At 45.3% G+C, this 26,520-nt stretch overlaps 1 protein-coding gene across 2 annotated transcripts; it reads left to right on the top strand.

The window, feature by feature from the left end:
* Positions 1–134: 134 nt before the first annotated feature.
* Positions 135–25,260, top strand: POFUT4 (protein O-fucosyltransferase 4). 2 transcript variants are annotated; one of them, XM_032768716.2, is made up of 3 exons: positions 135–3,883; positions 7,027–7,652; positions 15,824–25,260. In XM_032768716.2, the coding sequence occupies exons 1-3, from the start codon at positions 3,149–3,151 to the stop codon at positions 15,969–15,971; spliced, it is 1,509 nt and encodes a 502-aa protein (XP_032624607.1). In that variant the 5' UTR covers positions 135–3,148; the 3' UTR covers positions 15,972–25,260. The 2 variants fall into 2 exon arrangements, with proteins under 2 accessions (XP_032624607.1, XP_074929123.1); XM_075073022.1 differs by lacking the exon at positions 15,824–25,260 and adding an exon at positions 11,372–11,652.
* The last annotated feature ends 1,260 nt before the right edge of the window (positions 25,261–26,520 follow it).

Here is a 26,520-nt window from a genome sequence, read left to right as displayed (position 1 = left end):
AACCTCATTCAGGATGCTGTCTGGGCCTGGTGTCTTGTGATTTTTTTTGTCTGGATGATGGCATGCCAAACTTCCTCAGAAGATGGAGGATCAGCAAGGTGTTCCATTGCTGAACGTTGTGGAATAAACTTGATGATATCTTCAGAGACTGTGGATTCACAGTTTAGCAGGCTCTCAAAGTGCTCCTTCCAGCATTGTTTAATGGCTGCATTGTTCTTGAGGGTGGAGCCATCCTGGGAACGTAAGAGGGTGGGCCTTTGGAGCTTGGCCCATATATAGCTTTTGTTGTTTGAAAGAAGCTTCTCGTGCCATCCTGGTCTATGAAATCCTGTGTAACAAAGCGGCCCTTGGTAGGATGCTACTGAGACTATCAATTTAGGACAAATTGCTTAGAGCAGGGAAGTCACAACCCAAGGCTGGGGTTCCTTCACTGCTAAGGCAAACCAAACCAGCCAAACAGAGAGGACTTGGGTTTCACTCCACTGGCTAACGCGAAGTCATACAAGCAATTCCCTCAGGTACTCCAGTTTCCCAGTATCACCAGCACCACTCCTTATGAGGATGAATGATTATGAAAATGAATACCCCAATAAAAGGAAAAAGGTTCTCCTTATCCCAAAGGACCAAGCCCCAGACTCAGGTCAATATACCAGTCAGATCTTACTCACAAATCAGGCTGTTGCCAATCATTTAGAATCTAAAAAGGTTTCTTCATAAAAAGAAATATAGATGAGAGTTAAAATTGGTGAAATTGAATCAAATACATACAACAATTGCAAAGTTCTTAATTCAGGCTTGTGTCAGGCTTGATAGGATTACTGCTGATTTAAAACAACCAAGTCTCTGGAGTACAAACATCCCAGCTTGGATGGGTTGTTTAGTCCTTTGTTCAGAGCTTCAGTTTCAAGCACAGTTCCTCCAAAGTTCAGAAGCAGGATTGAAGACCAAATGGAGAAGATGCTGCAGCCTTTTATAGTCTCTTGCCATGCTGCCTGTGCTTCCTTTGTTTCAAACACAAGCTGCTCAGCGCATGGCTTGGAAGTCTTAGAGTTCTGGCCATAGGTATGTCCCTGCAAGCCTTGCTGAGTCATAAGGTGTATCTGCCTTCTCTCAATGGGTCAGTTGTATAGCTGATGGTCCTTAATGGGACCTCAATCAGGCTAGGCAGTGCTGATGCCAAACTGTCTGGGGTGTCACCCGGAAGCATAGCACAAGTTTGAAAAACAGACATACATATCTATAACTCATGACACAAAGGTGATACAAACATATAAAGAAGATTAATATATATGGCAAATTATAACATTTTTGCAGATATCTTACATGGCATATCTGGCTGATTACTTTGTGGGAGTTACCCCATGAGCCAACATTTGAAACACTGGTTTCATGACTCATTACAACAATTTGTACCACACACTTGCCTGTTAACCCTTAATGGCCCCTTTTGCATAACCATCTAACCCTGATTGCCCACTATAGTGCTTAGTGATGATGCTACCTATGCCAGTGGAAGAGCTGCTCCTGTGGGTGTGGGTACTCTGCTTCCCTGAGAGGTGATCGTTATGTTGACAGGAAATGCTCTCCTGTCAACATCATGCTATCTAAACCAGGAGTTAGGTTTAGCAGGTGAGCTGCTTAAGGGTGTGGATTTTCCATACCACTGAGTGACGTACTTATACTGACATAAATTTATAGTGTAGACCAGGGCTCAGATTTCCTTCCCCACACCTGAAGAAGAGCTTGGTGTATCTCCAATGCTTGTATCTAAAGATGATTACCTTGCCCATGGTGTCTCTTTTATAGCCTGGGACCAACCCCGTACGTGCATGCAAGAGTCTCTTTGATTCCAGTTGGTTTTGCCATGAACCACCTCAATTTTTGCTATACTCTTTTTCCAGATAGGGATGGATGTGAGTGATACAGGGACTACATTAGCCACATACTATGTGAACACTACAGTGCTGTGTGCCTGTAGGCTAGAGATCTTGACGATGGATGGCCTTGGCCAGACTACTGCCTTTTCCTTGCTGGCGTGAGCCCAGCTATCACTGCCTGGCATGGGATCCATTGAGTATGCAAGCTGGGTTGGAGCTAGCTGGCTGGCTGGCTTCCTAGTGTCACGGCATTGGCATGGGCAATTTGTCCCTGGCTGCTGAGTGAATGGCACCAGCATGTTGCCTGTGCTGGGCTATAGGGGGATCCTATCTCTCCTGCTGTATTTGGGGGGAAGCCTACATCCAGCTTCTCATGGCCCAGCTGGGCTTATCCTGTGGGGGCTGTGTGGGGGCTAGGGACCATCCCTCAGCTCTGGTGTGCCAGGGCAGTGTGGGTTACAGGCTGTTCAGGGAGCGATGGCTCAACTGACCTGCTGAATGCCCCATTGACAAGCTGTGCAAGGGCTGCCCCTAATGCCTAAGCAGGCACCATAGCTAAGGTTGCCAACCCTTCCAGTTTTGCTGAGAGTCTCCATCTCCCAGAGGCTACAGAAGCCAAACTGGGAGAGTTTAGGCTGCTAAAAGTCCAGCGGGGCTATGTCAGGCTTCCTGCCTGCCCTGACCCCACAGTGCTCCTGGAAGCAGCCCGCACATCCCTGTGAGAGGGGAGGCAGGGAGTCTCTGTGTACTGCCCCCTCCTTGAGCACCAGCTCCACAGCTCCTGTTGGTCAGGAACTGTGGCCAGTGGGAGCTGTGGGGCCGGTGCCTGTAGGTAGCAGTAGAGGAGGGAGCCCCTGCCCATCTAGGAGCCAGAGAGAGAGCCTGCCTTTGCCCTGCTGCATCGCTGACCAGGAGCCACCCCAGGTGAACAGCACCTGCCTGGAGCCGGCACCCCAACTCCTTGCCCCAGTCCTGAGCCCCCTCTTGGACTAGCACTCCAAACCCCCTCCCTGAGCTTGCACCCCCTCTTGTACCCCAACCACTTGTTCCAGCCTGGGGAAAATGAGGGAAGGTGGAGGAAGAGCTAGCGCTGAAAATGGGGACGGAGGAAATGGGGCGGGGCCCTAGCGAAGGGGAGGGGGCCGGGGCAAGGGTGTTTGGGTTTGTGTGATTGGACAGTTGGCAACTCTTGTATAGCACAGGGCGGGGCTGGAGCGGGAGGCACCGGGCGCGGGACGGGGCTGGGCGGTGCCCGCGCCGAGCTGCCGGCAATGGGCGTTCCGGGCAGCGGGCAGGGCCGGGTGTCCCGGCCCCGCTGTTGCCTTGCAGCGAGTTTGGCGCTGGCGGTGCTGGCCGGGCCGCTCGCAGCTGGAGAGTGGGATCCCGCGGAGGGGCGGCCCGAGCCCCGCAGCCCTTCCCCTTTCCAGCCCAGCACGGGCCTGCCCCCGGTGGAGTTCGGGGCGGTGGTCGCGGCCTCGTACCGGGGCCCTGGGAACGGCGACACCCGCCTCAACCGGGAGCTGCCCATCCTGCTGTGGTGGAGCCCGGGCCTCTTCCCGCACTTCCCGGGGGACACGGAGCGCATCGACTGCGCGCGCCACTCCTGCCTAGTGACCCGGCGCCGGCGCGTGGCGCGGCACCAGCGCACCAAGGCCCTTATCTTCTACGGGACCGACTTCCGGGCCTACGAGGCCCCGCTGCCGCGCCTGCCCCACCAGACCTGGGCGCTGTTCCACGAGGAGTCCCCCATGAACAACTACCTGCTGTCCCACCGGCCCGGCATCAGCCTCTTCAACTACACCGCCACCTTCCGGCGGGAGTCGGACTATCCGCTGACCCTGCAGTGGCTGCCCAGCCTGGCCTACCTGCGCCGGGCCGCCCTGCCGCTGGCGGAGAAGGAGCGGTGGCGAAAGCAGGGCTATGCCCCGGTGCTGTACATGCAGTCCCACTGCGATGTCCCCTCCGACAGGGACAGATACGTGCGGGAGCTCATGAAGCACATCCAGGTAACTGCTTGGGCTCCTGGGGGGAAGGCAGGGAGAGCAGTGGCGGAGACACGCTATGCTTAATTTGAGCCCCGATATCTCTAGGCTTGGCCGTTCATAGCCCTGGCACCTCTGAGCTTGCTGCACAATTACGAATGTGTAAAAATTGCTTCAGCTCCAGCACCTCTTTCATGACGGGTCAAGCACTGGAGACCCAAGAGGGGCTGATAACTATGACTGTGGGGACTGAGTAAGGGTGAGTTAGTAACCTGGTTGACAAGAGGGGAATCAGTCTAGATCATCAGGCTGATGAAAATGGGTCTAGCCTAGGTGGCTTTGAGCGTCCTGTATCTGGCCTCATACTGATGAGGTAATTGGGTTGTAATGGGAAGGGAAGCACACTGAGGACTAGCCTGAGGGTATAACTATTTGTCTTATTGTCAAAATCAGGGCTGCGCTATGAGATTAAATAATGTATGAACCCTCTTGCTAGCAATCATGTTAGTTGAATACAGTTTAGCTGTACTTGTAAACAAGGAGAAGTAACGTTCAGCACCTGTTCAGTTATAGAATTACTAACAACTGTGTTGGGACAGGGGTACATCTTGTATCGTAGACCAAAGATCTGCTGTTAACTGAGGGCTTGGCTAAACTTGCAAGTTGCAGCGCTGGTAAGGGGGTTACAGCGCTGCAGCTTACTCGGTATCCACACTTACAAAGCTCAGCCAGCGCTGCAACTCCCTGGCTGCAGCGCTGGCTGTACTCCTGGCGCTGCGGGTTAGCGATCCAGCGGCTGTGATGCAGGCGGCTGCTCAATTGCCACGGTGTGGACACTCACCAGTGCTGTTATTGGCCTCCAGGGTATTAAGAGGTACCAAATCCTGTGCTAACAACAAACCAGAAGGTACTCCCGGAAGGTACAACCACGCTGCTCTTTGCGCCAACGAGCCCGAGCCGAGGCTTGGAAATGTTTCAACAGCTGTGCTGGAGAGACAAACCAGCAACGGCGGGGAGGGAAACCCTCGGAGAAGCTGCTTATCTGGTCGAAGCCTTTTTACATTTAGAGTGCATTGAGAGAGGGTGGGGGAAATGGCCAGAATTGCAAAGGCAAGGGAGCTCACAGTGTCTGCTCCAAAAATCCACTCTCTCTGTCTCCCCGATCTCCCCTGTCACTCCACCCCACCCCGCTTTTGAAACTGCAAGCCAGGAGCTGTCAAACAGTGTCTGCTCCAAAAATTCCACTCTCTCTGTCCCCCACGCTCCCTGTCACACTCCACCCCCTCCCACCTCTTTTGAAAAGCACATTGCACCACTTGAACACTGGAATAGCTCCCCACAATGCACCATCTCCCAACACGCTGCAAATGCTGCAAATGTGTGCCAACGCTGCACGCGCTGGTAGCTGTCAGTGTGGCCACACTGCAGCGCTGTTCCTACACAGCTGTATGACCACAGCTGTAACTCCCAGCGCTGCACATTTCCAAGTGTAGCCATACCCTCAGTTTTTGAGGCTGTATGCAGTGTTGTTGTAACTCTATCAGTCCCAGGAGATCAGAGACCAACTTTTGGATCAACTTCTGTTGATGAGATAGACAACCTATCTGAGCTACACAGAGCTCTTCAAGTGTGAGAAACATATTAGTGTCACAGGCACAGCTAAATACAAGGTGGAACAGATGGTTTAGCGTACGTAGTTAGCACATATTCTAAGGGACCTTTCAAGGTGGAGTGCCTCATTAACACCCCTGCAGTCACAGGATAAAAAAGGGAGCTTAGTGGGTTACAGATTGATATGGATTAATTGATGTCTCTACAGTATTTGTGAAGTGCTGTGTCAATATTATTTTAAGAAAAAATCACAGAAAAAATGAGCCTCACCTGCCTGCCCACCAACTCCTGTTCTGCATTGCCCACTACATAAATATAGTGACAGGTTTCAGAGGGGTAACCATGTTAGTCTGTATCAGCAAAAAACAACAACAACAAGTCCTTGTGACACCTTAGAGACTAACACATTTATTTGGGCATAAACTTTCCTGTGCTATAACCTACTTCATCAGATGCATGGAGTGGAAAATACAGTAGGCAGGTATAAATACACAGCACATGAAAAGATGGCAGTTGCCTTACCAAGTGGGAGGTCAGTGCTAAGGAGGTCAATTCAATTAGGGTGCATGTGGGCCATTTCCAACAGTTGACGAGAAGGGGTGAATATCAACAGAGGAAAATTTATTTTTTGTAGTGACCCAGCACATCTACCAATATGACATCATGTGCCAGCAATGCCCCTCTGCCATGTACATTGGACAAACCAGACAGTCTGTACACGAACAAATAAATGGACACAAATCAGACATCAAGAACTGTGACATTCAAAAACCAGAAGGAGAGCACTTCAGTCTCCCTGGACACTCAATAACAGACTTAAAAGTGGCAATTCTTCAAGAAAAAAGCCTTGAAAAACAGACTTCAACAAGAAACTGCAGAACTGGAATTAATTTGCAAACTTGACACCATCAAATTAGGCCTGAATAAAGACTGAGTGTGGCTGGGTCACTACAAAAAATAATTTTCCCTCTGATGCTTTTCATGTGCTATGTATTTATACCTGCCTACTGTATTTTCCTCTCCATGTATCTGATGAAGTGGGTTATAGCCCACGAAAGCTTATGCCCAAATAAATTTGTTGGTCTCTAAGGTGCCACAAGGACTCCTTGTTGTTTTTGCTGATACAGACTAACGGCTACCCCTCTGAAACCTGTCAGTATGTTTATGTAGTGAGCAATGTAGAAGAGGAGTTGGTGAGGGAGGGATGTCTGTCAGCTATGGTTAAACATCTAGGGCACAATTCTGCTGCTGGATACAAGGAGCTGCAATTAACTTGGGGAATTCCTCTTAACCTGCTGGGAAAGGAATTGAGTGCTTGGAACAGGAAGGAGGGTTGAAATGTAAACATTCTCCAATGAACATTAGGTGTGTTAGAATTTTTTGGCTGACTCCACTTCTTGAGAAGGAAGATGTTGGCATGAGAGGCCAAGCTCAGATTCTTAGGAAATGGTCAGAAGGAATCTGTGCACTGAAAATAAGGGAGAAGGGAACTCTCCACTGAAAATAAGTTTAAAATAGAGAAATTTCTTTTGTAAAGATGATTATTACTATTTTAGGTAGACTCCTATGGTAAATGCCTGAATAACCGAGAGCTTCCCAGTGAGAGGCTGAGGGACACTTCTACAGCCACAACAGAGGATTCTGAATTCATGACCTTTATCTCCAGGTACAAGTTTCATCTTGCCATGGAGAATGCCATATGCAATGACTACATGACTGAGAAGCTGTGGCGTCCAATGCATTTGGGTGCCATCCCTGTATACCGAGGCTCCCCATCTGTGCGGGACTGGATGCCTGATGACCTCTCCATCATCCTCGTGGATGATTTCCAAAGCCCCCAAGAGCTAGCACAGTTCCTTGACTTCCTGGACAGGAATGGAGAGGAGTATTTGAAATACCTAGAGTATAAGAAGCCGGGAGGCATTACAAACCAGTTTCTGCTGGAGAACATGGAGAGGCGTGAGTGGGGAGTGAATGACATGACTTTGCCCAATTACCTGAATGGCTTTGAGTGTTTCATCTGTGACAGGGAGAACATCCGAGTCGCTGGTGAGCGGGATCATAAGAAATCTCATGGGAAAGTTCCAGCTCCTGAACCCCACATAGCTCAGTTCACACACATGGGTTGCCCTATACCAGCCCCTGGCTTTGGAAACATTGAGGATCTCTTTTCAGGAGACAGGTATTGTATGAATGTTGTTTTTACAAAATCATTTTGTAAAAGCCCAGTTAATACAGGTTTGTATAATACTTTTCATCCTGAAGGATTCCAAAATGCTTCTCAAACTACATATGTAGAGCAGCACTGAAATGTATGACACCCTTAAGTGGGAGCAAGAGTCATGTATGCTGTGGATAGCCGTGTGGTTAAAAGGGGGGGAATTTGTAGAGAGCATTGGTTAGTGGTTAGAGCACGGGTGGGCAAACTATGGTCTGTGGGCCACATCAGGCCCATGGGACTGTCCTGCTCGGCTCCCGAGCTCCTGGCCCCGGAAGCTAGCCCCAGCCCCTCCCCTGCTGTCTTTCCTCACCCGCGGCCTCAACTTGCTCCGCCGCCAGTGCAGTGGACTGGGCAGTGGGGTTGTGAGCTCCTGGGGCGGTGCTGTTGCAGAGCCCACCCTGACCCGGTGCTCTGAGCTGCGTGGTGGCAGTGGCGTGGCCTGGCTCCAGCTGGGCGGTGTGGCTGTAGCGCCGCCAGTCTCCAGTATTCCAGGCAGCGCAGTAAGGAGGCGGGGAGGGGTTGGATAGAGGGAAGGGGAGTTTGGGTGGTGGTCAGGAGTAGGGGTGTCGATAGGGGTTGGGGGGAAAACAGGTTTGAATAGGGGCAGAGGTCCTGGGGGGGCAGTCAGGAAAGAGAGGGGGTTGGATGGCGTGGCAAGGGGCAGTCGGGACAGGGAGAAGGGGTGATTGGATGGGGCAGGGATCTCGGGGCGGGGGGTTAGATGGGGCAGGGGTCCCAGGGGCAGATAGGAGGTGGGGGCTGGGTCATGCAATTTATGAAACCTGATGCAACCCCCATGCCAAAAATTTTGCCCGCAAGAGATTGAGAGAGCTGGATTCTGTTCCTGACTCTGCCACTGAAAAGCACTGTGACCTCAGTAAAGTCATTTAACCTTTCTGCACATCAAGGTATCTGTAAAATGACGATAACAGAACCTACCCACTTTTCCAAAGCACTTTGAGGTCCTTGGATGAAATATGTTATGTAACTTAGTACTAAAGATTATTTTTGCATTAAGAGTGTGATTTCCAAATGTACTCTGTGTTGGCCTAACTCTGTTCCCATTGAAGACAATAATAAAATTTCCCCCTTACTTCAGTTGGAGCAGTTATGCCAACCCTGAGCACTTTGAAAAAATCCCATCCTAAATTGTGTTTAACATTGGGACAAATTCCTGCTCTTCTATAAAGTACAATAAGATCTTTAATATCTATGTAGAACCTCAGTTCTTAGTCTCAATTGTTCAGAAGAGATTGACTCTCAGAACAGGATGAGTGAGCTCTGTCCCTGCTTTTGCACAATGCTGGTGAAAGATACTGGACTGACAGTTCTAACGGCTGGAGTCTTCTGTCCACAGGCCAGATTCAGGATGGGCAGAGGCAGTGTAAGCTTCCCTCCACTTTACCAGCAATGTACCTCAGTTCTGTTCTGAAGCAACCTCTTCTAGTCTTGAGAAACTTTTTTAAATTTTCACAGTCCATTTAGTCCTTTGTATCTCTGCTAAGTTCGCTAATAAAGGTCAGTTGGGCATTTGTCATGATGATATTTGTGTTGTAGACACCTGCCCCTTAGGAAATGGTCTGAGTCTACCCAATCCATTTAACATGAACTATCAGCCATCATATAGTAAAACCTTTCAGCCAGCCACTGCAGACATTGGCCGTACTTGAACCATGACCTGCTGCTGAAAATTTCCATATGCTGTTGCCAGTTCCACTGTGTAAAACAGAATGATTGATTCAAATATCAGACTCCTCACTCCCTAGGAAGAACTCTGTAACCCTATTTGTAAAATAGTTTCTTAACATGTCAGAGATATGTGTTGTCTTAGGCAAGTCTGACATTTTAAAAAGAAGCATTTAAATTATCCAAGTGCCAAAGAAGTGTTTGAAATTTCTTAACTGTTCAAAAGAACCCGTTTGTCTACATTTGAATACTACTAAAAGTGGCCAAATTAAATGTTAACAAATGTCTTTCTCCCTTCCCCCAAAACTTCACCTTGAGGTCATAATAATTCCTTATGAAGCTCATTGCACAAAAAAAAAAAAATCTCATTTTAAATTTAATATCCTTTTCATTGTTGTTTTCAGAGTACCACAAGTGATCCATGTATGGACCAATTGCAAAAGCAAACTCCTGAGTGAAGGAGCCCCCAAAAGCTTTAAAACAATTTTATCTTCTGTTGGTTGTTTTGAGGGGCTTTTGGAATGTGTTTTATTAGTAGAAAGATTCACTCCCCCATTATAAACAGCTGCCAAGAGAAGCTATGCAAGATAGAATGAGTACTCACTACTTTCCTTGGTGGTGGTCTTTTTTTCTTGTTTGTTAGGGTGACATCTTGAGCAGCAGGTGGCAAAAGAGATTTTATTTCGGCAAGTAACAGTTGCTACTGAATAGGCATGGTGAGAGTGCCAGATTTTCTGGATGCAAGGTAGAATAATGTATGGTTCTGTCAGGATCATCAGTCTGAGTGGATGTGTCTACGGTAGCCCCTTATTTCAAGTTGTAGGTCTCTTACACACAGGTCTCTTAGCCTGGTCTACACTACGAGTTTAGGTCGAATTTAGCAGCGTTAGATCGATTTTAACCCTGCACCCGTCCACATGACGAAGCCATTTATATTGACTTAAAGGGCTCTTAAAATCGATTTTCTGTACTCCTCCCCGACGAGGGGATTAGCACTGAAATGGACATTGCCGGGTCGAATTTGGGGTAGTGTGGCCGCAATTCGACGGTATTGGCCTCCAGGAGCTATCCCAGAGTGCTCCATTGTGACCGCTCGGGACAGCACTCTCAACTCCGCTGCACTGGCCAGGTACACAGGAAAAGCCTCAGGAACTTTTGAATTTCATTTCCTGTTTGGCCAGCGTAGCAAACTCAGCAGCAGAGGTGACCGTGCAGTCCCCCCAGAATGTTTCTACGCTTCCGCTATCATCTCCATCCCCAAGGTTATTGAAGATTAGAAGGCAAAAAAAACCGCACTCGCAATGACATGTTTTCTGAGCTCATGCAGTCCTCCCGCACTGATAGGGCACAGCATAATGCATTCAGTGGTAAAGGCCAGGAAAGAATTGCTGTGTTTGCTTAACGGCAAAAATATCATGCCTTGCTAGCGATCCTGCCCAAGCCAGGTTGCTGTGTCACATGCACTCTGCATTGTGTCAGCCTTGGGCGGGATATGTGATTGTGAGTAGGAAGGCCATAGATATAGACATTGCATTAGGTAGCTTCTGTAGCTAGAGAAAACATACCTGTGCATTCAGCAAAGTCTGTGGCAAAAGGAAAAAAAAAGCCCCGTAGTGTAGTGGTGATCATGTTCACCTCACACGCGAAATGTCCCCAGTTTGAAACAGGGCGGAAACAGGTCACTGTTCCTTTTTCTGACTCCTCTCCTGTATTTTTAGTCTTAGAACAGACCGTGCTGTGAAATTTTACTTTGAATTATATCAATTATGAGTTAAATAATATGGAAGCTCTCTCCAAGTTATAGTCCCAGGTTCCTTGCCCTTTCAGCTGCTCTGATAAATTAACACTTTTGTTAGGGGTGGGGGAAAATTTTCATGAAGCCTTTATAGGGACTAAATGCTATCTAGAAAAAATTTTAACATGGCCCATAGAGTGCAATCCTTCGTTCTGGATTTGTCATTCCACAAGCTGAACTGCTCCTTACTGTTGTTTAGGCTTCATGAGCCATGGGAGCAAGGGGAAAGCTGGGGTATTTGTGACCGCACGGTGATGCCAGCTGGGAGAGCAGGCTGAGTCAGAAGCCTCCAGTTCGCATGATATTCCAGGCAGGACTGAATCTCCATGAGACAAAACTTAAAGAAGAGAATGACCTGGAGTCACTCCCATTCAGCACGCTAAGAGGAGGATAGCTGTGTCTGTCCAGACACCCCTAAATCGACCTCACCGAGGTCTGCCGGCTGAGCGGGACTGAGCAGCACCCTGGCTGGCAGGAGCCAGCAGACAGAGCCCCAGACCAGCTGCTGGCTGAGCGGCTAAGCCTGCTGCCAGTTTGGGGCTCTGTCTGTCAGCCCACTGCCTGCCTGGGGTTCTGATCATCCAGGCAGGCAGCGGACTAAGCGGGTCCGGCGGACTGTACTCCAGAAAAAAGGCATGAAATGATTGTCGGTCGTTGCTTTCACGCGGGGGAGAGAAAACGTATACCCAAAACCACTCACGACAAAGTTTTTGCCCCATCAGGCATTGGGAGCTTAACCCAGTATTCCAACAGGCAGCGGAGACTGCGGGAACTTTGGGATAGCTGCCCACAGTGCACTGCTCTGTAAGTCAATGCTAGCCGCGTTAGTGAGGACACACTCTGCCGACTTAATGCGCTTAGTGTGGACATACGCAATAGACTGTATAAAATCAACTTCTATAAAATCGACCTAATTTCATAGTGTAGACATACCCTTAGTGTCTCATTGACCAACAGTAGACCCCTCACCCATTATTTACAGATAACTTCTATCTAGGCCATCAGACAGGAGGAAAATGGTAAGATCACACAACACTATACTTCTGTGCTTCCTGGTCATCTGCTGTAGAAAGATATCTGTATGCTATACAGTCCAGCTTCCATGAGGTGACCAGCAGGATTACAGATGAGAATTTGGGCTTTAACCATCTCTGCCACCAAAATAGAGAAGAATGGTAAAGAGTTATCAGTGGAGTGACAGAAACTCAGAATTGCCACTGTCTTGTGCCAAACTTCAGTTTAGTTCCATGTTTGTGTAATTTAATAATTACAGTCTTAGGAGGCTTCGTAATCTGACTGTAGTGTCACAAGCCAGCAAAATCATTTTGTCTGATACTGACAGGCACAAAATAGGGTATGTGTATGTTGTCTTTTGCTTATTACGTGTGTAATAAGCAGGAACTACAAAAGCACAATTGGGTCCACATAGCTGTTTACTAACTATATATATATATACAGCGTTCAAAGCCTGCCAATGTCGAATAGAGGGGAGCGATCACACCCCTCGATCTGCTGGCAATGCCCCTACTTATACAGCCCAAAATGCCGTTGGCCTTCTTGGAAACAAGGGCACACTGCTGACTCATATCCAGCTTCTCGTCCACTCTAATCCCTAGGTCCTTTTCTGCAGAACTGCTGCCTAGCCATTCGGTCCCTAATCTGTAACAGTGAATGGGATTCTTCTTTCTTAAGTGCAGAACTTTGCGCTTACCATTGTTGAACCTCATCAGGTTTCTTTTGGCCCAATCCTCTAATTTGTCTAGGTCCCTCTGTATCCTATCTCTACCCCCCAGCGTATCTACCACTCCTCCCAGTTTAGCGTCATCTGCAAACTTGCTGAGAGTGCAGTCCATGCCATCCTCCAGATCATGTATGTGTACAGTTCAGTGCTAGTTCCTTCATGCTGGGGCACAAGCTTTTTAGTTGAAGGTCAGAGTGAAATTTATTATGTTCCCCGCTCAAAAACTGTTAATGGTGATGTAAAAAGAAAAATGCCAGATTGTCCTTATCAAGGCTTTAATTCCTGTAGGAAGCCCATGAGATATTCATTGAGTCTCAGCTTCAGTTTGGACCTTGAAGAACTGTTACTAGCACTGTTTGCTGATAAAATGATGTTACTCAATGAAAGTATATAAATTATATACTTTAATCCTAATCATAAACCAAAATGATCCATGGATCATTTTTGAAAGAGGATGAAACATTATCTCTGATACCTGATTAACTTCCAACCTCATTTCCCCAAAATTCAGGCCCAGAATGCTTTCTTTTCCATTATCCCTCCACCACTTCTCAGGGCTTTGAGGAAATATTTCAAATGATTGTTCTCTATTTCACACACACATTCAGTTCCACAAAAGACATCCAACCTGGACTGGATTGAAGAGGGCTCACAGCACATCTGAATGCTGCTTTCTCCTAATGAGATTTAAGGCAGTTTAACTGCAAGGGCAAGCTTCTCTGCCCCCAGTGCTGTGCTTATTGATCAGTTGTGAAAGGTAAGTTCTGGGATTCCTACAGATATACTCTGAAGAAACCTTCTGCTTCAAGTGGCATTACTGATAATGGGAAAACTAATTCTATTGGTCTAGAATATACATACACATTTCAGCGCTCACAAAGAACATTTCTCTGACCACACTGTACGCTTCCTTTGGGACTCTTGTACTATATATGTGAGAATTGCTTCTGGGCAACACAGGCTTGAAGGTTTATTCATCCTGTGATGAGTAGAATTGGTGCCAGAAGTGCTGTGCTCATCATCGGAGGGGTACAAATGAGCTTGGCACCATGGATGAGCAATAAGTACTGTGTGGCTGATATGGACAGATTTGAAATGGCATCCCACTCAGTTTTTGTGGCCAGAATCTGTGATAGTCTTGCTTGGCTGAGGAGGGAACACATTCCATGAGAGGCTGAATGTTAGGGATCATCACGAGCCTGCCAGGTTTAGCTAGTCATGGAATGACCTCAGTGACTACTTACTTGAAGCTTTGGCGTACTCTGTCACAGTATGAATGGGAGAGGAGGTGCTCCACATGACTGTGAATGGGAAGGGAGCTGCCATACACACACTTTCTGTTAAGATGTAGACCATGCTATGACAAAGTTTTTGAGAAGCTTAGTATATCCTGCCTCCGCGCCCCCCCCCCCCCCCCAAATCTGAGTAACTGGAAGGCTCAAGGGATTGATGGGATTCAAAGCCTTTCCTCTCTTGATTACTGATTCAAATACAGCCTAGGCTTCTTATGACCAAAAGCTGTTCCCATCTGATAGCTGTTTAGTGTTTACTATGATAAGAGTTGTGGTCTCACTCCATCTCCAGTTATCGCTATATGGGCCATGGAGAGCTACTTTGATGCTCCTAGATGTGGTCGTTCCAGGTTAGGATTCTTTGCAAGGGTTTATTTTATTAGAGGACTTCTTTCTTCAAAGCTGTTGATGTTCTCTCTTAGCCTAGCACTAAATTCACAAACACAAAATCTAAGCAAGTTCCAAAGCCAGTGCTAAGGTGTGGTAGTTTCTGCTACGTAAATTCCCTTCAGGTTTCTTTGAATACATTTAGAGCTGGGGTTCTCAGATGGGGTCATGTGGTTATTACATGGGGGTCTCAAACACCTGCATGAAACAGAGCAATTGCTATACAGAATATAATTTAAAGCTAGCATTTTAGAAAATTACACACTTTTCTGTTTACAATGCACTGTATTTACTTCAGAAGTATTATAAATGTATAATGTAGTGGTTGTTTTTCCTAAAGAAAGTATATATTTTTTTTTTATCACCAACACTTTAAGGAATTGGGACTGGGGATTGTAGTATCGTGTGCACAGATGTGTTGTCTTGAGACATTAGAAGGCTTGATTCTTCAACGGCTGATCAGCTGCATTAAACCACAGACCAATCAGAACACTGAGATGGGGGGGAAAAAAGAATAAATTTATAATTGAACAGACACACACACAGGCATGGCGGTGCTAGGAGGGGTGGCTTGCAGGGGCTATAGTCACCCCAAAATTTGCTTTAGTTCCTGCCCCCCATAACCATGTCTCCAAGTGCAAAGATCAAATGTGACACAGAAGTAAGTGTGGCATAGTGTGGCATTGCCACCCTTACTTTTGTAGTTCTGCACTGCTGCTGGTGGCTGTGCTGCCTTCAGAGCTGGATGCCCAGCCAGCAGCTGCCACTCTCCAGCCACCGAACTCTGATGGCAGCGCCTGCTGCCAGCAGCAGCACAGAAGTAAGGGTGGCAATGGGGCACTAAGTCTGCTTTGACAACGTTTCTTCATTCCCTCACCCCAGAATTAAACAGTAACTAGTTAAAAAAAATAACTTTTCTGCATATAACAATTTAAATAAAAATGTGTGGCACATTTAGCACTTAAAATAGTTTGTGTTTTTAATTTATAAGGTGGCGTTGCCCTCAGAGGCTTGCTGTGTGAAAGGGGTCACCAACAGAAAGTTTGAGAATCCCTGATTGAGAGAGAGCACAGTGACACAGTAACTGCAATATTTAACAATGAGCTTCCCCATCCTCTGTCCTTCATAGTCCCCTCTTAGGTGAGAGAGGAATTCAGTCTTAATGTTGGTTCCGCTTCAGACCTCCTCACTTTCTAATGGCTTCTTGTGTTTTCCCTCTTCTATGTTTCAGCTGGAAGGAGATGTGGCTACAAGATTATTGGCAGAGTCTTGATCAGGGTGAGGCTCTGACCAGCATGATTCACCATAACGAGTCTCATCAGGGAAGATTTTGGGATTATATGCATGAGATCTTCCTGAAGAGGACCAGACAGCAATGACCATCCTCATGAGCACCTGGTTCACTGTTACACAGGAGGCTGGGAGGGTAGGGACTTTTACCTGTCTCCAAAGACTCTGTCTTGGAACGCAAGAGGAATTGCTCATCTTGTATCTCATTCTGACTTTGGAGACCTTAACTTTCATGGGGTCTGAGGACAGTTGGTCACTAATCAGGCTTGAGTTCACCCCACACAACACACTCCACTACAGCAGTGGGTTCCCATCCCTGTTCTGGAGACACCATCTTCTGGGGTCAGAAGAATTCAGTCTCTTTGTGCTTTCAGTGTAATTTCCTGAGCAAAAAAGTATTACACTTTGTGCCAAATGACTTGGAACATAGGCCTGTTAAGGCTGAACTGAGGTGTCCTAAACTTGTTTCATTTCAGGAATTTAATTCCACATATTCAGTGTTATTTTTGTAAAGGCTTTTTATTTCGCTAGGCACTTATCCCTCCCATCAAGATGGGTGTTTTTTTTTTGTTTGTTTGTTTGTTTGTTTGTTTGTTTTTTGTTTTTTGTTTTTTTTTTTTAAATCAGGGATACTGGTAAATGACCAGCTTTTATGAACAGTGAATTTTTCCAGTGAGGCAATTACGATAGATTAATATCTGGGAAGAGGGGTTATGCCTTATGAAACTTCAGTGATAAAGCATTCCCTCTTCAAGTGAATATGCCTCAAACATAGTAAATTTCAGGAAGCTTTTTTTCCTTTCCCTGCCCTCCCCTCCATCAAATAGAGTTCACTTCTGTTGAATGATGACAATCTTAGTGGTCTTGGCAAAAACATAATTTCAGATGTGGTATTTCTTACTCCTGTAAATCTCATAATGATCAGGATATGGAAAGAACTGTGCAATTTATACCCCCACGCTGTGTAGGCATGAGCACATGTGTGATTTACATGCTGTGTGAGTCCAATTCACTACTTAGCCTGTGTTCCACTTAATGATCTTTTCAAATATTGTTTGTGCCAATTAGCTAAATATTATAAAGCGCTTTGGATAAAAGTGCTATATAAGAACATACTTAATAATAATCTTTTTTTTGTTCTACAGATGAAAGCACACAACTCATATTTTAATATCAGTAGTCTTACCTTTCTAATGTGATGGATGTGTCCTCTCTCCCGAGCTACAGAGCTGAGGCTGGGAAGGAGAGCTCTCTTCCTGGCAGCCGCAGCCCTGCTGCTGCAGAAAGTTGCCTCTTTCTCTGGCTGCCACAACTGCACATCCCAAATTCCTCCCACCCCCTCTTCTCACCCCACTGCCCTCTCCCACGCCTGCACAATTCCACTAATTAGGTGAGTGGCCCTTCATTCTCTTGTGTACTGCCACCCAGGCGCGCACCTTAGAGGGAACTTTCCGAGGACCACCTGAATGGAGTTTGCGGACTACTGGTGATCCACGGACAACAGTTCGAGAACCTCTGCTCTAACCTATTTGAAGACATGTAACATGTCTCCCCTCAGTCTTTTCTCCAGAGTCAACCTATCCAGTTTCCTAAACCTCCTCTCAAAAGTCCAATTTTCAAAATCATTTAGTCTTCATGTTACTTTCTTCTGAACACTCGTTTGTCTTTTTTAAAAAGTATTTAGAATTGAACCATAGCCATAATCAGTGCGGATGAAAGTGGAATAATGTTTTATGTTTATTACTGCTATTAATACAACCTCTTTTACAACAGCATTGTATTGTTGAGTTGTTTAGTTTAGTTTATCATCCTTTATTGCAACTAGATGCTGTCTCGTGCCTATATGCAGTGTATCTTTGCTCTGTTTTTGTGCAGTTGATTAATCCTTCATAATGTGTTTCTCTGTAGTTCTCTCTCTCATTTTATTGATTTTAGCCCTTTCTTCAGTTTAGCAATAGAGTATTTTAATTTCATTCTCCAAACTACCTACACTCCTTCCCAGCTTCATATAATCAGAATTTTTCACTTGCTCTGGTTGCCATCTTCCAAGTCCCTAATGGAAGTATTAATAGTGCTGGACCCAGAACAGACTTCTAAGGAACATCAGACAGCATCTCCTCCTAACTTGACATTGAACCATTGATCATCTGTGTTCAGTTTTTTTTCATCCACTTCAGTCATTTTATGTAAATTCCATCTAATCTGTTTTTAAGGGACTGCCACATGGAACCATATCAGATGCCTTACTAAAATGGAGATATGTTCCATTCTGCTTTTTAGTTAACAACTAAACGTGTTATCCGGTCACACACACAAACTTAGCATGATTTGTTTGATGAATTCATGTTGCCTACCATTTTTTCACTTTTTTTTCCCCTAAGGTGCCTACAAATCCACTGCTTGCCTAATTCTTCCAACAATTCAGCAGGGCCTTGCCTGTCCTCCATAAGATCTCGAAAATAATAGCCAGTTCTAATACCGCTTCTGTCAGTTACCAGGGTTGAGAGTTTCCCTGGGCCCTGCTTATTGAATGTATTAAATAATTCTGCCCTCTGGCTTTTCTCTTTCCTGTTAACTAGTACTGCATTAAATCTTCTGTTAGTATATTTCTTTTTACTGAAGAATTTCTTTTTGTCCTCTCCTACTTTAAGTGAGGGATCCAAACACACTCTTTTTCGCCATCCATTTGCTTCTTATCTTGCATGCTTTTGCATCCTTTAGTAATAGCCTCTCATGTTATGTCTTTGGTTCTAATTTACCCCTGCATCTGCTTTACTGTCCCTGATCTTATCTCCTGTGATTTCTCACTCAGACTCAGATATAATTGTTTTCAGGGAGAAAATCCAGTTCTGCCTTCTGTTACAATGGAAGCCCCACTTGTAGTAGACCTTGTGTGGTTCTGCTGCCTAGGCTATGAGACAGATTTTGGGATGGGTGTCAGCTCTATTCAATGGATCTGCAACCACTGCACAGCGCCAGCCCCATTCTCTGAGATTCCCTTTGCATCCCTGTGCAGCAAGGTTTTGGGGTATGGAGGCAGAGAGGTAGGTATGGGGAGGAGGAAGACAGTGGCAGATACTTTGGTTCCTATATCCACATTGGATACTGTATTACAAACCGTGCATTGCAGGAAATCATAATTACCAACACATGTAAATGTAGCAGTGTTTGGTCAAGAAGTTAGTTGACTAATTTGCTTTTGTAGATTCAGTTACATACTTTGATGTGACCAGGCTTACTAAATTCCTGTTGCAGAGCTCTCCTTTAGGCATCTTATAATTTCTTTACTCTCATGTGTCAAATGGTGATTCCCCTTCTCCCCCATTTTAATTTTGTATGTTCCTTAAGTGAAGTATCCAAATAATGAAATAAGGCAAAAAAACAGCCACCGGTACTAAATTAGTTCTTGTGCTCACAACTGTAAAAATAGACATTTTTAGAATGTCAGATGTGACTCAAGATGAAGTCTGTTTTATAGCTGAGAGTGTGCATGGGGTTTAGCTTGTCATGGGAGCAAGGGTGAGAAGAATGAACTCATAGCTTGCAGTCCTGCAACAGTATCCATGTGAGCAAGCTCACTTTTGCAGAGCTCCATTGACTTCAATAGGGCTGTGTACAGGCGCAAATATGGAATCAGATGTAGTTACTAACAATTGTGTCTTGGAAAGAGTACTTGAGTTTTTTGTCATCCACGAGGCCTGCTTTCTCATCTTTGTTACCTGCACACTCTAGGGCTCCCACCTTTACCCTTACCCTATTAAGTCAGGCACCCTGTACCTTCCTGTCCTGGGCTCGGGGTAGAAGGCACCAGCCTTTACCCATCCTAGGCTCAGGACTTAACGTGCAGGTTTGCAGGACTTTTTACCCAACAAGCCTTACACAGTAATATCCTTAACCTCTATTTATTAACAATCACCAAAACAATGCACAAATTAAGCAGACAATGCTCACCACTCCCAATAAGGCAGATGAACTTTTCCTGAGGGCCAGTTAGGATCTGGTCATCTGGGGACTCCAGCTTCTGCATAATATAATTGGCAAGGTGTTGAGGTGTGGACGCTCTGATCTTGGAGTGTGTCCTGGAATTGGTTCTCCTTTTGGACCCCACTTTATATAGTGAAACTTGAAACCTGTTTAGCTCTACCTTAACCAGTCATTGTAAACTGAAGTCCCACAAAACAGTATTTTTTCACTCATCAGACCCCATCATCTTAGTTTATTTAAATCTTGCAAAATGAGTTAGGCAACAGACAAACAATTAAAGAATGAGATGGAAACTATACAAATAAACAATAGAGAAATAGGGGCTATAAAAGGTAGAACAAAGTCTAGATTTCACATGCACACTGTTGAGAAGTGATTCCTTGCTAGACAGAATGCAGTCAAAGTTTTGTTTAAACATCTTAAGATCTGTTTCTTTAACCAGTGATGGTGGATACTATTAAGACAGCAGCACGTTTATAACAGCCCTGTAGCAAGATCGTTTTAGGGCCCTCTTGGCTCCTGCCGCTGCTGTGCTGACAAAGTCACTCGGAGACCCTGGACTTCAGTAACCACTGGTGCTGTTTAGTTACAGGTTGTGCTCCCACCATGTTTTCACCATACACTGGGTTCTAGTGTCTGCACCCAGGAGGAAAGAGCTATTGCTCTGCTTCCACTCCCCCTTCCCTAGCTTCCTTCTTCCTAGTCTTTTATCGAGCCCCAGGCTAACTGGGCAAGCAGCTAAGTTTCCTGTAAGCTGTGCAGCCACACACAAGATATAAAGGGCCTCACAGGCAGGGAGAGGTGCCCCTCCTCTGGCCTGGCTCAGCCAAGGCCTGCTGGAGCTGCCGTGGTCAGGGAGAGGAGCCCCTCCCCTAGCCCAGGCCTGCCAGAACTGCTGCAACCAGGGAGGGGTGTCTGTTTCAAGCCCACTCTGGGTCACTCAGTAGAATCCATGGCCTGCCTCAAAGCACAGAGGGTAGATCTTAGTTAGGATTTCTCTCCCAAATTTAAAGTTGATCAGATAAGGAGATGAATTTGCGGGGTAAGACCGCTTTGAAAGGGGACTATCTCCATGGGTGGGACTGCTCTATGTAAAGTGGGGGCAGAAGGACAGGGGTTGTAGTACACCAGTGCACTCTGGGTGGGGGAGTGAGATGCCCAGTATCAATGATTTGGAAAAGTTCCACGGGTCCTTTAACTGCCCCCGGCCAAGGGTAGAACGCGTATCTGTTGATTGTCTCCCCTGAGATGCAGCACAGCAGTCTCTCCCCCGTCCCCACTCATCCTTGCCTTGTCTATTCTAACTCATCCATGAGATACCACAACCTGGCATAGGACAGGAGTTTGTCATGGCCATAGATGGAAGGGCAATAACCATAAAGTACATCTTTATATACAGCACGTATGCCCTGGTGTGGCCCAGCCCGGCCCAGCACAGGCCCACTGGAACTGCCGCGGCCTGGGAGAGGCACCTTTTCTCTGGCCTGGAGTTTCTGTGGTGAGAGAGGATTGGGGGGAGTCCTCTCTCCCTCCCGCAGCCCCAGGGAAGCCTGCACCCAAAATCCCTCATCCCTGGCTCTACCCCAGAGCCCTCACCCACTGCACTCCAATCCTCTGCCCTAGCCCTGAGCCCCCTCCTACACTCTGAACTCCTTGGCCCCACCCCTATCACACATCATCTCCATATTGGTGCACAAAAAATTCATTCCACACATGACGTAAAAAACTGAGGGAATGCTGGCAGCTGTCTCATTCACCAATTAGGCGCACGTTTTTCTCTAGCCAGCTCCATTTTACTTCCCTTAATGGGAGCTGGCATGACAGAGGGCTGAGTCAGCAGTTCTTGTCCTGCACCCTGTCACAAGTCTGATATATTATTTTAATATAGTTTAGATGGAATGTGAGGATGTGACTTTCTGTTTCTTGGCTCATGGTCCTAATGTGGCTGGAGAAAAAGGCCTCAGACCTTACATTCTCAGCTATTGTCACTATGAAGTGGCTTTTAAGCCTTGAAGTAATTTATCACAAAAAAAATTACCTGGTTAAATTACAGTTAAAGTTGCAATTCCACACACACACACACACACACACCATCCAACATTAAAAATGTGAAAACCATATTAAGATTAAATATGTATATCAGGCTATCTGGAGTGGCTCACAAGCATGAGTGCCAACCTCAGGACAGACTCTCAAAAAGCAGGGCAAAAGCCCCAAACTGCTTGTATGTTCTATAATTAGATTTCATTAACCCAATGACAAGTATGAACTCCTAAAGTACTGTAACAGTCTTACCATGGAGTCACAGACAGTCCCTTTAGGCATTCAAGTCTATCTTGCCACCCAGGCAGTTTGACTATGTGATAGATAGTCACTTACACCAAAAATCCCAGTAATATTCAGGTTACTCCCAATGCCAAACGACCAGTTACTTGTACCCCAGGTCAATTGTATCTCTGATTTCAAACCAGACAGCACCTCTAGCCAATCCTGTAATAAACTAACTAAAATTTATTAACTAAGAAATAAATTATTTACAAGATTAAAGCAGATAACATACACAAGTGAGTATCATTCTTGAGTTTCAAAAGATGAGAGAAACTTCTATCATAAGCAGACTCTATATGTACTTTGGGGCTAACTGAGGCAAAACAGCTGTGGTTCTTTTGTTTACACTTAGCAATTCTTGCCCCTTTAGAAACCAACGAGCAAAAAGAACGAAGTTTTTCCTTGTCAGGGATTTTTATTCCCTTGACCACAGAATCCAAGCTGATGGGATGAGTTTATCTGATGGTCTTCCCTTCCTGAGGGGAGGGGGAATGGGGATAAGGAGTGCAATCAACAAGGTCTCTGTCCTTTGATACTTCACAGTGGCTTATTTGCTTTCAATGGGCCTTTTATACATCACTCACTCACTCATGCCCGTCACCCCAATCGGGGTATGGGCCGCCAACCACAGATCTCCAGAGTACTTTAATTCATGATTCTTTGCTGTTTGGTGAGTTACACAATTAGAGGTGTACAATGCAAACATTTGCTATTGCTCTATAACATGGGTTACATAAGTAAGACTAATACAGGCCACATCCTAAGAGCTATTCATAAGGTCTAAACACATTTTTATCAACTTAGCATTGTTAAAATAGATGTTAACACATTGGTGAACCCGACTGGTTCCCAGCTATGCATTTGTCAGTGTTCAGAGAGGTCTGGGGCCTTGGCACAAGCTGGCACCTGGTCTGCCAGCATCACAATATAATTCTGACACAAATCTTAAAAAGCATTCATTCTCACACACACACACACACACAGTCTAGTAGAGTGGAAATATCTGTCTGCACAATATTAAAATAATGTTAAGTATGTCCTTGTATGGACACCAGCGTCTGATCTTCCATTCCTAGTCTGCTTCAAATTAAAGCCTCAGTCATGCTGGGTTTGTGAGATGAGGCCCCTAATGTTGTAAGATACTGGTTTTGGACCAAGGATTTTTTATAAAAAGTATTTAAGAAATTTGCAGAATATGATGATGGACATTTTACATTTTAAAAAACCAATATATTGCTTAGATTGTAAGATGTGTGAGGCATTGACAGTTTTTTTTGTTACATTTTTGTGTAGTGCCAAGCACAATGGGGTCATGGTCCATGACGAGCTCCTACAAACTACTGCAATACACACCATAATATTAGTTTAGTATTGCCATCGTCAGTTCATATTTTTGTAAGGGTGTTAGGTGGTTTGCAGTATATATAAGAAGTCTAAATTTTGAATATGACCAAGGCTTAGGAAATTTATATACCTAGGTATATTAGCTATCTAATTAAGTATTTGTATACTTGGTAAGCACATCAGTTATATCTATGATTAAATAACGTGGTAACAGGCACCTGTGAAAATCTTAAGACAAGTAGAATGCATGTGGTTAGATTTTGGCCCTCATCCATGGTTGCTGTTCTGATGGCGTAAAGCAGTTGAAAAATGAGGCTGAGTGATTACCTAAGGATTCCCTTTGTGTAAGGGGAATCTCCAGCTGGTACAGAAAAGGTATGGAGGCAGAGGGTATGTAGTGGTGCCTGGAGAGGTGTGGCGTGGTAATGAGAGTGTGTGACGCTGGCTAGATTAATAGACTTTAAGACCAAGAGACTACCACGACTATCCAGTCTTACCTTCTGCACAACATAGACCATGGAACTTCATATGGTAACTTCTGCATTAAACCCATAATGTATTTGATTTTAAAGACTTCAATTGATGGAGAATCTACCACATCCCTAGGCAAGTTGTTTCAGTGGTTCACTAACCTGTCTGATAAAAATGTGTGCATTATGTCTAGTCTGAATTTATCTAGCCTCAGCTTCTGACCTTTGGATGTCATTATACCTTTTTCTATTACATTGAAGAGTCATGTACCTGTCTTTCCTGTGTAGGACGTGTAGACTGATCAAGTCACCTTTTAACCTTCTCTTGGATAAACTAAATAGACTGAGCTGCTAAAGATTTTCACTGTAATCCAGTTTTCCAGACCTTGAATCATTCTTGTTGCTCTTTTCTAGGTGTGTAAGGAAGGCATATAGGGGATGGAGAAGGGAAGAGGCAGAAGAGTCACAAAATGGGGAAAGGAGATAGGCCACAGGTTCTTACACTGCTCTCAAGTTCCTACCTGACCTCTATTCTAATGCTCCCTTTCTCTAGAATATCTCAGCTTCCCCCAAGGTTCCCAGCACAATCTCTTTTGTTCCCAAGTGTCCTTTCTGTCCCTTATCTCACCCAGTTTGGAGAAATAAATATTTTTAAAACATTTTAAAGTATTATTTTTTTAAATGTTTAAAACTGGACAAGGGAAAGGGAGAAGGAAAGGTAACCTTTCCAATCCAAGTTCACAGATCATGACAGTCTATAAAGAGAGGCTAAATACATTGTTTTTCAGATGTCTACTGTGTGTAAAGTAGCTTATGACTGAGGATCTACATACCTGTATAAGCAGTTTTGAGTTGAAAGTGGAGTTTTAAAACTGTTTTTCTATTGAGAAAAAGTGGGTTGAAATGTCATGGGACAGACACTGCCATTATTTGTATATATTTATTCAGATGTATAGGGTGTGTGATGAGCATCGGACCAATGTGCTATGGGCGCCCTTGGCAGTTCTTTTAAAAATACACTAAAAAAAACAGATTTGAGCAGAAAATGGGTGAAAGGTTTTTTTTTCCCTGCTGATAATAGCTCATCTTAATTAATTAGCCTCTTAGAGTTGGTATGGCAACTTCCACCTTTTCATGTTCTCTGTATGTGTATTTATATCTTCTTACTATATGTTCCATTCTATGCATCTGATGAAGTGGGCTGTAGCCCACAAAAGCTTATGCTCAAATAAATTTGTTAGTCTCTAAGGTGCCACGAGTACTCCTGTTCTTTTTGCGGATACAGACTAAAACGCCTGCTACTGTGAAATCTTGGACAAGTCACTTAACCTTTTTGCCTTGTTTTCTCTACTTGCAAAAATGGGAGTAAAGTACCTACTTCCCAGCTGAGCTGCAAGACTAAATGACTTCATTTGTAAAGAGTTTGGATGAAAGGTGCAATAACAAAGTGTATTGCCCAGTAAAATGGGGCACTTATCCCATATTGGGGCCTCTAGGCATGATCACAGTACAAATAATAAATATGTATCAAATTTCTGTCAGGTGCTGAATCCCCTCTGTAACCTTGATTCCTTCTGTTCTTTCAAGCACTTGGGAGAAAGGGAGTTATTTGTTTTTATATTCTTTTCCAGTGCCTGTAGCTTTCTGCATGGCCACATGCATTTAACCTGTAGTGCCTTACCAAGCACTTTCTGTTTCCAGTGTCACATCTGCTCACTGGCATTTGGATGCAAAGCTTGTCCTTTTCTGCCCTGAGCTAAATAAGTGGAAGACTTCTCAGGTAGCCTTCCTCGGAGTGTACATTCATGGTTCTCTTTGGGTGTAACACAGTTTCAGAGGCTGGGAAGGAGCAGGCATGGTTCTTCAAGCGATTGCTCATATCGATTCTAATTAGGTTTGTGCATGCAATGTGCACAGTCATCGGAAATTTTTTTCCCCTAGCAGCACCCATCGGGTTGGCTGTGGAGCCCTCTGGAGTGGTGCCTTCATGGCGCTCAATGTATGACCATGCCAACCCAGCACCTCCTCAGTTCCTTCTTACCACCAGTGATGGTCATTGGAATGGTGGTGACTTGCTTAGCAAGTTCTCCTAGTTTTCCCTATCTTTCAGTTTAGTTTAATTCACAGTTATTCCTAGCCTTGTTAAGTTTAGTTTCAGTGGTTTTGGTTACAGCAGATAGCTGTTGGGGTGGGGGATCTTCCCCTTCACCCCGACCGCGTTCCCAGTTGGGACTCAGGATATGCCTAAGTCCCTGCAATTTCTGCAATAAGCCCATGCCAACGGGTGACCTCCCACAACACTTGCTTAAAGTGTCTGAGGAAGCACATGAAGCAGACAAATGCAGGATTTCGCCCCAGTACAAAAAAGGAGAAATACTTTCACCTCAAGCAGCTCCTTATGGAGGCAGCACTTAAACCGCAACCTGCACTGGCACGGCAAAACCCAGCACCGAGCTCATTGTTGCATAGCGCCCTAGTGGCAGTGGTAGAAGCAGCACCGCGGAAGGACTCT

This window comes from Chelonoidis abingdonii, chromosome 16 (genome assembly GCF_003597395.2).
Source record: "Chelonoidis abingdonii isolate Lonesome George chromosome 16, CheloAbing_2.0, whole genome shotgun sequence".
NCBI lineage: Eukaryota > Metazoa > Chordata > Testudines > Testudinidae > Chelonoidis > Chelonoidis abingdonii.
The sequence above is the reverse complement of the archived record's forward strand: the minus strand, read 5'-3'. Positions and strand labels throughout refer to the sequence as shown.